The sequence below is a fragment of the Coturnix japonica genome, chromosome 7, assembly GCF_001577835.2.
Source record: "Coturnix japonica isolate 7356 chromosome 7, Coturnix japonica 2.1, whole genome shotgun sequence".
In the NCBI taxonomy this organism is placed as follows: Eukaryota; Metazoa; Chordata; class Aves; order Galliformes; family Phasianidae; genus Coturnix; species Coturnix japonica.
Window position 1 is genome coordinate 7,613,088 of NC_029522.1, and position 15,881 is coordinate 7,628,968.

The 15,881-nt window shown below is 42.8% G+C and overlaps 1 protein-coding gene across 16 annotated transcripts in view; it reads right to left on the minus strand.

Annotated features, from left to right (window-relative positions):
- The window catches only part of IKZF2 (IKAROS family zinc finger 2), a 109,727-nt gene that overhangs the window by 21,069 nt on the left and 72,777 nt on the right, over window positions 1–15,881 (minus strand). For 14 of the 16 annotated variants that reach the window (XM_032445739.1, XM_015867969.2, XM_015867965.2 and 11 more), the window contains one exon: window positions 35–172. In XM_032445739.1, the coding sequence (XP_032301630.1) occupies window positions 35–172 (138 nt within the window). Of the gene's footprint in view, window positions 1–34; window positions 173–7,660; window positions 7,769–15,881 lie in introns of all 16 variants that reach the window. The other 2 variants (XM_032445742.1, XM_032445740.1) reach the window with 1 other exon arrangement.

The window sequence follows — 15,881 nt, forward strand, 5'->3', positions numbered from 1 at the left end:
GTGCAAGAGGCCTCAAGGCATGGTGTCCACCCACCGTGGTGACTCAGGACCTGCCCGGCAGCCTCCATGCCAACATTCTGCATGTAGTTGTGGCAGCGTTCCTTGTGCTCTTCCAGCGAACTGCGCTGCTTGTAGCTTCGGCCACAGTAGTTGCACTTGTGAGGCTTCCCCACTGTGGAGAGAATGAGAGTGACAGGTCAGATCCGCAGCAGCCCACCTATGCTACCAGCATCACATCCGCACAGCAAACTGCTCTCGAGATGGAAAGACAACTAAGAAAGGTTACTGAAGTCCCATGCCTTCTTTCCAGCCCCGTCTCCCCCCACGCACACACCTCCCACCCGCTGGGTACTTGGCTCCATCAGCTGTTCACACTAATGCATGGTATCTGCAGAAGCAACGCGAGGTGAACTTGCTGATCGTAAAGCAAATAAACAGACTACAAGAGGGGAAAACAACCCAAACAGTTGAATCACATCCCGGCACTGCTTCTGTGTCACCAAGTCTCGTGGGAAAGAAACTTCTGAGGTGTTTTGCCCATGGCACGATCAGCTGCTTTCACGAAGTTGCGTTGCCCCAGTGGCCTAATTCTGCTTTGAGCCGGGGAAACCCATCGCATGGCACAGAGGAGTTCTCTCAGTGAAGCAGTTTTGCCAAAATTACCAAGGGAAGGTTCGGAAAAACACAAAACCCAGACAACAAAGTAACGTTGGTAACGGCCCCTGTTCCATGCCAGAGCTAAGTTGTCACCAGTACTTCACATAGACTAGATAATATTTAAGAAAAAAAGAAAAAAAAAAAAAAAAAAAAAGCTGCGAACAACAAAAATCAAGCCAGATGAATGCAAGATATAACTAAATATTTTTGTGTGTGTGCATTTCACTCATCAGGAATATGAACAAATGGCAAATGACTCTTAACACACGCAAAACCTGGCACCAGATTCCCGTAAAGTACATCCCTCTCATAGCATGTCATTAAGAAACCACAAGAATGGCCTAACCCAGGGCCAGAAAGCTAGCCAGAAGTACAGTTTGCCAAGCCATGCTAATAAAGGTTTTTAATATAATTCCAACTTGAAGAACAAAACCATTTATTCTCTAATAACTAAAGAGCTATTAAGTCAGTGCTACAAGTCCCGTAAAACATAAGGGGCTGAGATTTTCAGAGCAGGCTAAGGGATGGGGAAGGTCAAACTCCTTACAGAGTTTTCAGAATCTTATGTAAGAATTTTAATTTCCATTCAAAGACACAGAGAATATCCTCTTTTGGATAATGTGCATAAACATTGGGTTTGTCCCAGTCTTGAACATTTTTCACTGTTGTTTACTTAATGAAATCCAAGCTGGACTAATGACAGACAAATATTGTCACTCTGAGACAACTGGTTCCTTCCTACCATTGTAAGATAGACCTGGGGCTGCTTCGGCGCTGGGGGAGAGATGTAGAGGGCACAGTGGGAGGATAATGATAGACAATATGAAGTTGGACAGGAAGCCTTCTGTGTTAGCTTGGTGTTGGATCAAGAAATCTAACACAGCTGAAGGAATTAAGCTAACACATCCAAAGCAGGGCTGAATTAGACCACCCAGTTTAGCTATGCCGTGTTTTCAAACTATTAGGTGAACCATAAGATGCAAAGGAAATGTGTGATTGCCTTCAGCTACTCAAGAGATAGATGCTATTAATTAAACATATCATCATTTTGCACAGATAAACATATTTTCTTACAAGCTTACAGGAAAAAAAAAAATCAAGTCAACAATTAAAGAAAAGAAAAAAAAAAAAGCTGGTATTACACCTCTTCAAATTGCTGCTACTTGCATCATAACTGTTTCACAAACTATTCCTAGATAGCGAGGCTGAGCTTTCCCATTGATATGCAGGACATACATCTACCCAAATCTCATCAAATTTCAAGGTTCATGAGAGATGATAAAAGCTAATGGCAATGGCAAGATTTGTACATGCAGTATGGGATTTGAGGAATGTAACTCCCCAAGGAAAAAAACACTCATGAACTCCTTCCTCCAGGGAGAAGACAGGAGTATAAACAACAGGTGACAAATGTTAGCCACATTGTCTAATACACAACTGGAAGCTGCTCAAACACAACAGGCAAGAGTGAAGTTTGTGTATTCCAGTTCAGCAGACTTGAATGTAACTCCCTTGGGTTCATTTGCAAAGTCAGTCCCCTGACTATCCTTTCTCAACAGATGTAATTACATCACAGCCTAGACATGACACAGGGAAAAACTGATTTATTCTATAAAATTACACAAATCGACTGCAACTCGGGTTGTGCCCTCGATCAAGTCAGTCCCCAATGGGAACAGGTTCCAGCAGCAGTAGTTCATTTCACCAGCAATGCTCATAATCTAGCTGGTGATGAACGCAGCTAGCAGGGGAAGCAGCTACAGTCTGGATTTTAGGAACCTTGCTGTTGTGACAAATGTCAAGACATTGAATTCGTCACAAATTTCCCTTTTTGCTCTTATCAAAGTCACGACAAAAAATACATGTCTGTGGATATGAACATTGCCAGCAGGTGGACATTTTTCCATTTTTTGTGCTGCACAATATAAAGATGTAAAGGTGTCTCAGTTTCAGCGAGCTTCTTAACAGCGTATTTTGTTCCACATAACAAACCACCAGATTAAACCATGTAGCTTCCAAGAAACATTTCAGCCCTTGTCAGTGAAGGTATAGTAAATAAAAGTTAAGAGTCAAAAGTTGCCTCCAGAACACACAGCTGTGCTCCAGGGCACAGGTCCTGTCTTTGCAGAATTCAACTGCACTATAACCACCAAAAACCTTCTCAAGCCCACACCAAAAGACTGCTCTTTCAATGAGTTCTTTATGGAGCCATCCAGTGCTTGGCTCGGCTTGAACCTGATTTCCCCCAGCTCCTGACCATGGATCTTGTCAACAAACATGGTGTTCAGCGCTCCAAGTCACTGTACCAATGGCAGTGGCACCCAGGAAAGGTGGTTTGGAAGCCCCTGGTTTGGGGTAATTATTCCTGTATTGCCTTTAGATAGAAAATTACCATCACTCATTCTCGTAGAAGTGACACAATACAATGAATGCAAACAAGCCCAAAATCTTGAGAAATCTTCAATTTGTCGTTGAACTGGGAAAGACCAGGGCACCGGGTAAAACCCAGCGGCCATATCTATGAAAAAGCTGACTTGAATACAAAAAGCACACCTTATTTTTCTTACTTATATGTCAGAGTTTCCACACATTTAAGCTCAGATTCATACAGATGACAATGTGGCACAGAAAACCCACAGTGGAGTCTCAGCCTCAAATGGAAAATATTATGACAGTTACACAGAAAAAAGACATTTCAATTTGAAGTAGATTTTTACCATGAAACAGGTAAACCGCTCGCTGAAATTCACAGAGAAACCCAGTTTGCTTGTGAAACGAAAACGTTTGCGTGCAGGGAGGTGTGGAAAAAGGAGGAGGAGACAGAGGCAAAGTGCTCAGGAGTGAGGAATATTGGAGTCCTTGTGGGTGAACTTTGATAGCTGAGAAGTTTGCAAGCAGCAACAATGAGATGGTGTAACACTCGGGTCAATATTCAAGACAGAAAGCAGACTTGGGCCTAGGGAAACTGCTTTTAAGTCATAAAAGAAGGTCAGTGAAAGAGAAAGAGCCTGTAAGGCATTCACACAGCATTTTGTTCTCAAAAGAGATGGGAGTGCAAAGCAGAATATAAAGTAAGTCAAAGGGAAATCACAAGGCATCCAGGTAATACCTTGCCATAAGCACACAGCATGAGAAAGGCCTACAGAACAGGGTAAGAGCAGTGATGCACTTCATCGAGAGAAAACCCTGCCTCCATTAACATCAATGGTAAATATTCCCTGGTTTCAGCAGGCAGAATTAACTACTCCCGCATATCACTGTTTGGGGTATCACACTCTTCTCCACAACAGCATGGAGAAGGATTCCTCCCCGTCCATCTGTCCAGCTCAGTCATTAACAGCGCAGCTCATAGAGGAAAATGCATTACTACAGCTGCATTGCTTGGGTCCTCCCAATGCAAGGAGTATTAAAATGTCATAATGCCTTTACGCTGAGCTTTCTATCAGACTGGAAGCTGCCCAGGATGGGAGATGCTCTGCAGATAATAAAGTACCTACCACAAAGGAGCCTTGAACTGGGCTTAACGTGGCAACATCAATTTTAACACCGAAGTAGGAAATATGATTAAGGCTCTAGGTTGGGACTAGGGAGCCTAGAGTTCAATTTTTAGACACGCTACAAATTTTGTGACTGCAGGCAAGTTACACTGATTTCCCATGCTTCAATTATTCATACATACGATTAAGGTAATAATTCCCTTCTTCGCAGCATGTAAATGAATTCAGGCACTTTGTGAGAGACACAGAGGCTAATTTGGTGGAGTTCGCACAAGTAGGTAGACATAGAAAAATATGGTCCATATCTCTATTGAGAAATTAAGGACTTAATACAGTGATTTTATTAGATATGGGAGTGAACATTAAAGAGCAGAAGGAGATATTTAGGATGGCATAGAGTAGAGGTTCAAGTGGGAATAAGAAAATCAAATAAGAGAAAAATGTTGGTGGCATATTAGGCCGCTTGCAGGCACGGTATCCTTCTAGGCAGTTCCATGATCAGCCCAGAGAAATGCAGAATGACCCTGGGATTTGTCCATTTCTTTTACTGCCATGGAAGACAAAAGGAGGGCTGGTTTAGTGCTTAGATGCTGGCAAAAGAACTGGGTAAGTAGAGATGCGTTGATGAAGCATGGTCCATCCAGTTCACAACTGTAATGTACCAGAACACCTCGCATGTGTCCCAAAGCTGCCTATCCCAAAAGCATCTCACACAAAATATTTACATAAATAATAGACTTTTGAACAAATTAATTAAAAGAAAAACTGAGACCTAATCCCATGCTGGCTCTGAGCAGCACGTAGCTTTACAAAGGAAACTGCCTCCCACTCTGATGCTGCATCTCGTTGCTGTGCTTAATGACTGTAAATGTGTTCATTGAAATTCATGAGGGCTCTTTGATTTTTCTTTTTAATTTTTAATATTTAATTATTTTTTTTTTTTGCCCAGGAGATTACATATAGACACAAAATAATCAGTACACACTCGAGTTCAGAAATAACAAGTCCCACAGCTAATCCAATATTGTCCAAGCCAACCTGCATGCAGAGGTCACAAGATGTAAACAACTAACATAAGTCTGCAGAACACACTAACACGCCAACTTGTGACAGACAGCCTTGAGTACCTCCACCTTTGAGTGTTCAACTAATGACACCTTAAAGCAGCCTGATTTTCAGAAATAACCCATTCTATATTCATAATATGATAACTTTGCTGTAATCTTTTAATGCTTGTCAGTTCTGACAGGAGCAGCAATACCTGGGGTACGTGCCAATATTTCTGCACTGAAGTGGCAGATTAATACAGAAGTACTCTGCTCTACCACTGGACTTTTAACACAGCTCTAAAATAAAACGCCTGCTCGCTAATAAGCTGCAGATTCACTGAAAGGAAGCCTCCTCCTATTGCCTGAGAGGGAGAGAAAGGGAGGGAGGACAAAACATAATAACTTGATTACGGTAACATTGCAGGAGTTCTTTCTTCCAGCTCTTTGCCACCTCCAACAGCTGGAGGAGTTCGAACTATATGTTTTGCTTTCTCTTACTTTTAGAAAGAGGAAGGTGCTGGTTTTCTTCTTAACAATTGACCTCTGACAGAGATGCAGGGATCACTGTGGACCTCACGGGCTTCTGATGTCTCTTTTCTCATCTTTTAGGCCGAATACTAGAGTTTATGAGGTCGTGGGAACAGATAGGTTCACCAGGTCATGCAGGAGAGGAGAGACCAGCCAGATAGGTCTGTGCTTCCAGATGTTTCTGGGCTCTTTAAAATCCTCGGTGGACTCAAAATACAGCAGGACAACAATAGGGATAGTTCACTTGACTCACATTACGACCTCAGAGCCCACTGCCTCTTAGTAGAGATAATCAATTGCCTATCAGTATGTGTACAGCTGTTCACGATATTGCAAACCTCCCAGCAAATGAAATGCCTTCTGCCCTTTTTGCACAGAAGCAGTCAATGGAAAGTTATTTCTGTCAACAGCTACCCTGTACTCTTAGAGCAGCCCTACCCAGCTAGTAGCAAAACACCACTATATGCTTATAGTACATCAGCACGCAGTAAAACAACAGCAAAACATTACACCTACATACCCTTTGTTTTCTAGGCACTCCTGTCTTTCCAATACATACCTCCAGAGCACAAAACAGCTGGTTAACACCTGCATCTAACTGCCAGTTGTTTATGGTGTCGTACAACAAGCAGCTAGCAGAGCAGCGCTGTGCTCCCGACACTCAGCCCTTCATTCTGTGGCAAGTGGTGTTAAATAGATGATATATAAGCTCCAAGGACTTCATCCACGCAACAAATGCATGCGTGCACACAGTTAGGACAAGCAAATATATTCATCAGTCCAAACATCCAAGTGACTACACCTTTGTATATAATGCACACAGGCCAGAGTGCAGTGTAAATCAAGAGTACAACAGCTACAAAACTGGGATCCTTATTTGCACCTTCAGGTACTGCCTGCAGCCTTTTATTCCTTTAGTAGCTCACTGTGATTTATCTCACAGCTTCCAGCAGTTATTGGCTCTGCTATTTAATCTGATTCATCAGATTGTGTTTATTTATTAACTGATCCGCACAGTTTTACAGATAAAACAATGTTCCAATCTGCCACAAGGGTTATAAATAAGTAGGCAGTAGTTTTTGTGCCATGAGGCTTAACAAACAAACAAACTCCTGTCTCATTGGCACAATCATACGATTATTGAAATCTCCCTTACCATGCAGACCAAACCATCCTGTCTCAGTCTCTCGGCACTCATTAAATAAATTAAGAATAGAGAAGCAAGAAGTCTGCATGCCGATTTCTTTCTTTGGAGCACAGATAACAAACAGGTACCTATGCAGGTTTGGATGCTACATCTGTGTGGAACAATGCATGAAAATGGAAAAAAAAAAATAAAAAAATCTATTTTTCTAAGTGAATCCATGCTAATTAATGAAGTAGTAAATTGAATAAAATGCAGGTAAAAGACACCAACATTGTACTTATTTCTGAAAAGGACAAAATCCCTGGTTACCTGCTCTGAATTCATGTCCCATAAAACATGTATTGCAACAGACAGAAGCTCTCATCACATATTTCTCTTGACTTCACTCTCTTACCTTCAAAATAAGAGCTTCGAAGCCAGCAGAAAGGAGCTGACACTCACTTCAGTTGGTATTAATGGCAACAGAGCTCTCAGATCTCCCTTTCGTTTGAAGGTCTCAGCACAGATGTTCTGCACTTGTGCTGTGAGCCCAGTGTCCTCGTGCCATACCAACGTGTCCCAGTCCTTCCACGCACCCCTGGCACTTAGCAGGGGCGTCTCAAAAATTTTACAAGGACTCTGAAATGGTTAAACACTATTAAAAAGAAACACGCGTTTAAACAGTGCCGTGATGGTGAGATAAACCAACAAAAACCAGGAGGAAGACTACAAATAACTGGGTGTTTTTATCACTTTGCCTGCTTTAAAATTGCTTAAAGGCAACTCAGCTTACTGCAACTCACTTGTAGAGGGTAAGAGGTCCTGCGACATATACAGGAGCTCACTGCTGTAGTCCAGTGGTCTGCTCTGGACAGGAATCTCCTCCTGCAGTGCCATCTCTATACCTGGAACTGGGTGGAAGCAGGATGGAGGTTAAATCTTAACTGCCTTTACTAGCTCTGTACTTTCCACTCCACTTCAGACCTTTAACATGATATTAAAGTCGACTTGATACGTGGAGCATTCATCGGTTTATGTAACAAACCTTCCAAAATACCCTATTCAGTTTAAACCTGCTCCAAGAGCACAGCAAAGAGGAACAAGAACACGTTAAGGTGGCTGTGTTGTTCTTCTGCTCTTCCCTGCCTGCTCAGTGACAGAGCTAAGTAAGAACAGGAGGGAACCCACACTTCAGTGGGAGTAATACCAGGCAGCGGCGGGCTCTGGGGGGGAGAGGAGCAGCTCACAGCCCAGCACAGGGTGTGGATACCTCAGCTCACAGCAGGAATGCTGCTGGACAAACACTCCCTTGAGAAGCTTTTGTTTGTTTTTTTTCTTTCTTGCTTTTTTTCCCCTTTGGGTAAAACAAGCACAGACATTGGGCCAGATTCACAGGCAGGGTAAATGGAAGTAATTCCCTGAAGCCAGTTTACATCAGCTGCTTACAGTTCAGTTATTCCAAGTGCGGTCCCTTTGCATATCTTGCAGGAGCCCTTTAGCATTTCATTATAAAGTCAACAGAACCTTTGAATTCAAGCATGCAGTGCCAAACGTAGTGTTACCAGTTATTTTATACTATCTAAATAAAGGGGAAGGGAATGCCTGACATTTAACTTTCACTATAACACAAAGTAGTTTTATTTTTCCTGCACAAAAGCACCAAACAAGCCCTTAGCTCTACATCGTTCCTTTTCATCCCATAGCAATGAGTTCTGTGTGTACACTGCTGCATGGGAAAAGCCTATTTCTTTTTGCACCTGACCTCTTTCCTGTTTTGTGTCTGCTATTAGGAGATTTGATGAATGAGCTCCAATTCCCCTTACTTAAGTAAATTTTCTCTTTTCTTGTCAATGCCATAAACAGTTTTGGAAGCAGACTATTAGCAGCAAGCTGTCATAAAGATAATAGCAAGAAGGAAGAAATAATGTTGACAGTTCCTGAGCTTTTCCCAACCACTGGAGCTGGGAGTTTTCACTTATTTTGATCAAGGCCAGCAATGAAGCAAACCTTGCTTCCAAAAACAGGTCAGGCAGCAAAACTAATGGGCTCCTTTGGGACATGAAAATTTCTACTCATACTTTCCCTACTGCCCAAGAAAAAACATGGTCTGTGCCACTGTGTTAGTCTCGTAAATACCTGCTGTCCAAGCATGGGTTTTGTCATCTCTTGCACGGATGTCAAATGAGGACTGACACCTCTCACATACATTGTTCTCTGCCAACATGCCTGACATAGATGTTACCACTGGATTACAGAAGAGCTTGAAATAAGGGTGAGACAAGGAAATAAGCAGTCAGCACTGAGCCTAGCTTGCTGCCTACTGCTGAATAGGCTCCCCTAGCTCACTGCTCTTGTCAGCACATGGCACTCACTGCAGCTTCATTCAAGCAAAGGAATCCACCACCACAAGAGCTGGATAGATGCCTCCTGTCCCACCGTGCCTTGCACCACCAAAGTTCTGGAATCATGCTGCCACTTGTTGGTATTTACTGTTCCATATTCCAAGACACAGTATTTATAGCAGGGAAGAAAGAATCAGGATAAGGTTTTGAGAACAATTCTCAGCAAAACAAATACTAACATTAAAACTGTAGAAGACAAAGGGATCAGCTTTGAGAAATGAACCCAGGCTTTTGGACGGCTTCTATTCTAGTGCAAGCCCATACAGATCAAGTATCTCTGTCTGACACTGAGGTTACATTAATCTCTTTCAGGTAGTAAAATCCAGCAATTCCTGTTAGTCTCAATATCTTCCCTAGATTTTCTTGTAGAACAGAAAACAAATAATGACATTGCCAGAGCACTTGCAGTTCCTTTGAGCATTTTTAGGTTTGGTCAGTTGAAACAATGAGGGGAGGGGGAAGGAGGGAGCAATGATTTGGGATTTTCTTTTATTGGTGAGTGAGGGTGTTTCTTTTATTGGTGAGATTAGTTTTGCAATACAAGCTCTGGATAGTTTCAGAAAGTGTATCCTGGCTAAAAGAAAGGCAGACAAAATGAAAGGAAATTAAATATGGGTGTGAAATTAAACCAAAAGTAAGTTAAAAAAAAACAAACAAAAAAAACAGAGGAAAGAAAAGCATCTACTTGGGCTGAAAGAGAGAAAAGCTGGAAAACACAAGACACAGCTCTCTAAACACCCAGAAATACATTTAAAAGGTTTCCTGTAAAAGCAGAGAGTTTAGGAGTACATTTAACTGCATTCCTTGATGAGAGAAAAAAAAAAATCACATTGAAGCCCTTCACTCTACTATTCAAACTGGTGATTTTGATGAGAAGTCTGAAGCAAAAGGGTGTAAAACAGTTCTTAATTCACAGTACCTGGGAGAAGAACAAATAAAGAAATAAATTGGTTCATCCTTTGCAGAATGTGGTGGGGGCAGCAAAGCTTCCTTGTCATTTTGTTTGGGCTTGAACTTAAGCAGAAAACACTGCCTCTCTCTCTCTGAGTTCTGTGTTACTTGATGCAAAACAGTCCTTTCCCACCTTTTTACCAACAGTGCAATCGTATCCTTGTGATCATTTACCAGCCAGCTCTAATTCAGCCTGGAATTTACACCGATTAACACTGATTTTGTGCTTCTGAACCAGCACTGTACTTGCAGTCTCTTGAATTTGGCTCCTTGTGAGCCCTTGAGCCAAACTCACTGTTTCCAGAAGACTAATGACAGAAATATAACGGATACATTTTTCACAATACAGCTGCTGTGGACATTTTACTTTAGCATGTAGAAGTCAAGCAAAGCACATTTTCTAGTGGATGATCTATTTTTTGTTGGAATGAAGCCGCTCAGTTCCAAAGCATGCCAACAATCCACCCTTTCATGCTGTTCTCCAGTAACACAGCTATGGATCAGATCCTACAGTGCTAGAAGCACATGCACTTCTCCCCTTAGCAAGCAGTGCTACCAAGACTTCCTTCAGCTTCCATCTCCTGGAGTCAGATGACCAAAGGGAAATATTAGCTTACATGTTTTCTCCCTTCCTTGGTTAGAAGAAAAAACGTCTTTAGGTGAACAGAAAGGCCAATTTATCACCTTTCACTGTCCTCATCTGTTAGCATTTATAACCCAGAGTATTCAGACTCATGATGTATTCTTTTTTTTAATTCCTGGAGTTAGACACTAATCAATTCTGCCAACATGAATGCAGCGTCTTCAGATTGGTACAACTACAATTGCTATCAAAAGCACAGTTCAAAAACACATTTGCGTACAAGCTATTTTCCTACTGGAAATCTGCTTTCCTGTTGTTTCAAAATCCACTGGTGTTGAGATGTCTCTCCTTAAATGTGCTTTTACTTATGCCTTAAATCATTTCCCTGCTCCATCCCGATGTTTTATAGGAAGAAAACTAATATTACATATGAATCACAGAATAATGTGCCTCCTACAAAAGACATCACTCTATTAGGAACACATTTTAAGTGGCACATTTACCGTGCATTTAATTTTCATTTACAGCATGTGCTCTGCATCCAGCACACTGCTTATATCAGGTTTAGTTTTCATAACCTATACCTGACACCTAATACAAGCTAGGAGTGCTGCTCCAGGATTTGGCAAGAAGGAACAGGTTGTGGATGAGCAGGTTTCTCTGACTCACCTACACGGATCAACAAGGAAAAATAAAAGGGAGAGCGTGGAGATTGCAAAGGGGAAAAAAAAGAGAGCGGGAGGGGGGGGAGTGACGTGTTCCTGTGGATGCGGTGTGTAATGCAGCTGGCAGCCTGCCGGCTCGCAGTGCCACTGAGTTCCAGACATGCCAGCCCAGCTGACTCAGCTCTTAGGAAGAAGGAAAAAGGAGGGAGAATTTCACAAACGTTTACGATTGCCAAGGGACGGAGGTTGCTGGACTCTCCTCGATGATTTTCAAAGCTGTCTTTTGCTTCAGGTTTTCGATTGGTGTCCGCAGAGAGGTACAAGAGAAAGATACTCACTCAATAATCTTGTACAGAGCTGCTGTTATTGAATCATGCCTCTACGGCGGCTGAAAACCCAGCAGCACAGCTCCAGCCCACAAAGCACAAGTGTCAGCCTTTCCTGGCCAAAGCTAGCTGCTCTTAGACAAGCCACTGTCTCCAAGGAGACCAGCAAAGCGCATGCAGCTGAAGGGTATCCAAGTGAGAGAGAGTCTATGGCCCGTGTCGCTTTTCTATATAAAAATTTCATCATCAGTTTCTCACCACTGCATCCTTTATGTGTGATTTATTTACTAGGAATAGCTCCAAGCCCTTAAAGGGCTCTGCCTGTCTATAAGAACTGCTCTGTCCCATGCATATCAGAACAGCCCAGGTCCTGCTTGGCTGTGTGGGGGGAAAGACTGTGCTTTTCCAGGCTTCCACTGCTAACCGAGAAGAGCTAGGAGCAAGAAAATAGCTATTTTCCAGCACTAAGAACTGCAACATAGACAGGCTAAGGCCCATACTGTCAAAAGGCACACACAGCCCATAATTCTCACTGAAATCAAGCAGACCTCAGTGCTTTTGAAGGTAAGAACCAACGTGAACTGAGCCCAAAATCAGCACTAGGAACTGAGCTTGCCTTAATTCCCTCATCAGGATCCTCACCACAGGCTTGGCCCTCAGCCTTTTCCAGGGTGCATGAAGGCATTCAGGCTGGCCTGAACTCCCCCAAAGGGAATGGAAGGAGCACAGTCCTCCACCCTCTACCCTGAGCCTCAAGACAGCAACATCTCGGCTGCCTGACCCCAAAGCTCCCGCTGACCAACACAGCCCTACAAACTGCTCACACACTCTTGTATACTTAACGTGAACAAAAGGAGCAAGGTTAAGGCACAGGCTTTCCCAAAGGGCAGTGCTGTGCAGCACACAGATAACTGTGGGACAGGGGAGTGCCCCAGCCAGGTGCTCTTTGTCAACGTTTCAATAAGCAGGGCCTCAGCTGCATTTCTCCAGCTTCAGGAATGAAGATAGAGATCTCATCTCTCTGTTGCAAAGCAAAGAGGGAACTTGGGGCACCCTGTCTGAAATCAAAACAGCACAGTTACGCAAAACTTGTGTGCAACTGGCATCTCTTGTGTAATCCTCCTTGTAATCGGCCTCGCTAACTACTCCAGAAAGGAAGGAGGGGCAGAGGGTGGAGAAAGTTCACACTTAGATCAAATAAAAAATGGGAAAATATCCAGAGAGCTTTAGTCAGGTAAAAACACAGTTCCCTCTCATGGGAAACCTCCAGGACAGGTTTCCTTGAACTTCATACAGGGTTATAAATAGGAGGAGAGTCATACAGAGTTCAGTAACGGTTCACTATAAAAAAAGTCTCGACATTCTTATTTTCCTTCTCGAGTGATATCCATCAATATGTAGCTGTAAGCCAATTCATAATTACAGGTTGCTGAGAGCTCAGGAGAACAGATCACCTGTGGTTTTCTCCAGCTCTGCTATGGCGTGGTGTCAGCCAGTTTACACACCTACCCCCAGCCCACCACCTCTAACTCTCGGCTTTCTTTCCAGACAGCAAAACTACCTCCCTTACCCCTTGAAGCACTCATATGCCACCAAAAACGTCAATGGCAACTCTCCATTTTACTAGCCCTGTAAAGCAACACAAAGATAGCAATGAAAGACGGCCTCAAACCCACGTTTGATTCCAAGCTTTAACTTTCTTACGCTGAAAGGTGTCACGGGCTCCTCCAACAACAGACAAAGGCTGGTTCCAAACGCTGCACTTCCTTTCCTCACAGGCAACATGCAAACACTTTTTGCCCTCAAAAATAATTTTCTCAAGGGAAAGAAAAAAAAACAACAATTTTTTCTTCCTTAGGGCAGGTATTTGCTGCTCAAGCAAAGTATGTGCATGAAGTGGTCTTGGTTTTGTGGAGATGTGGCTCTGTAGAGTCAGAACTGCATTTCCACCTCAAGTGCACAAGAGAGCTGTCACATCTCGGACCTCTGCTCTGCAAAAACAGCTGTAGCTACATCACAAGTCTGCCTGTGGAACAGGAGGACTCCCAGTTCACTGCACTGCGCCCCTCAAGATAACAGTTATGCCAAGAGACATCCAAAGACTGAAGGCTGCCTGTGCAATGCCTGTGTTTACAGCTGCCCCATGATTCCTGATTTGTACATCCACGTGCCAACCTGAGCATACAACTAGTGGATTTGTGTAATAATCGCTGCCTACAAGGAAAATAAGGCCAAAAGAGGCATCTGCAGGTTGACTTTTAAAGGAACAAATGGGCCATATACCTTTAAACATCTAAGCTATTAGACTTTCACCTGACAGGTTGTCCATCGTATCTGTGGTGCATAAAGACAAATAACTTAAATTAAGGTACCTTGGTAGTTAGCTACCTGAGTTTGCAAATTGAGTCTCCTAGGGCTTTTTCCTATTTCATTTTCCCTTCACTGAAAAGCAAGGCAACAACACATACCCACTTCACACAGGCTTTGGGCTGATGAAACAGATAGTATTCATAAAGGAAACAAGATGCAAAAATTGCAGGCTAAGTAGTAAGTCCTTTAGTATTATTAACAATCACCTCGCTATTGTGTCTAAGATAATCACACAGGTATCAGGGTATAATACCTCAGTGGTTATGGTAACGATATAAAGTTATTATTCCTTCCACTTTGTAATTATCTCATTTCATCGCTGAACAAAGGATACGTAAAACTGGGGAGATAATACACAAAGCTATGCGGCAGGGTCACCAGCAGCAGTGGAATACTCTGCTAGGTACTGACATGCCCTTCATTGCAGCAATATGCCTGTACCTTGCAATAATCTGTGCATCCTGCGCTCTCTCCATCACAACAAGGTTGATAAGTGGTCTTATTTTTGTTTCACCGATAGGCAACTGAGGCAGAGATGAGGTTAAGGGGACTGCATCTCTACTAGTTTGTTTCCATAAAGTACGGTCATTTCACAGTTTAGATCCCTCACAGAAGAGTAGTCGAAATTCAAAATTAGCAATCAAAAAAAGATGAGTGGATGGGAAGATAAAAACAGTCTAGAACGGAATCAACACTGGACAGATGACTGCAGACTATAAATGCTGTCACGGTGTAAACCGAGTACAGGAATTATTCAGACTCAGAAGATGGTGTTAGGAAAAGCAATAATTTGCAGCAAAAGAAATGGTAGTTTAGGTTAAGTATCAGGATGAGAGTCAGTTGTAAAAAGCAGATGGGAAGTGGAATCATCTCCCTAGGGAAGCAATACAAACAGCTTCTCTGGATGTTTAAAGAACAGGTTAGGCATGCTGCTTAAGACTGCTGCTATCATATTCATCTGCTTTTTTTGATGCTAGCGAAAGCCCACATGCAGCACTGTGGCACAACAAAAGCCCAAAGGAAAGAAAAAGTCACCATTGCATTTGCTTCTGCAAAACAAGATGATTGGCACAAACTCACAGTGGAAAAGGGTCCATTTTCTCTCCAGAGCACAGAAGAGCACTTAGTCAGGCTGGCCTGTCTTATCAGAAGGACATGAGCTGCTAACATGGAGAGCAGACAGAAAACAGGCACAAATCTGGGCTTCAGCAGCCCTGTACCAAACACACACATCTTAGTGCTGGCACTACATACAAAGTATGAAGGAAGAAGTCAATATTAATGAGAGATGACTCCAGGTGAATCTTACACCATACTGAAGATGTCTGAATAAGGACCTTGACACCCCTGAGTACTATGGTGCTGTCTGAGAGCAGTGAGAGAAGATCCAGGAAGTCTGAAGAAAAGGGCAAAGGACACCCTGTTCTCTCCTTGTGAATAATTTACTGCAGTGCAGTATGGAAATCTGCCCTAAGAAACTTTTCTTCATGGTGAATTTGTAGCACTAGGGGCACTACTATTCCATTTCCTTCCCCATTTTGGGATGCAAGACCTCCCTGCCTTAACACAAAACTCTTTCTTGCCATGGATCCAGAGACCTGACACCAAACACTGAGACTGCTACGCTGGCTCACTAAGAAAAGGAAACTAGGTTGATCAGGGAGAGGAGGAGACACTGCAACCTCTCTCTCCAGAGATCAGCATTTCTTTGCTGATAAGAGAGGCCT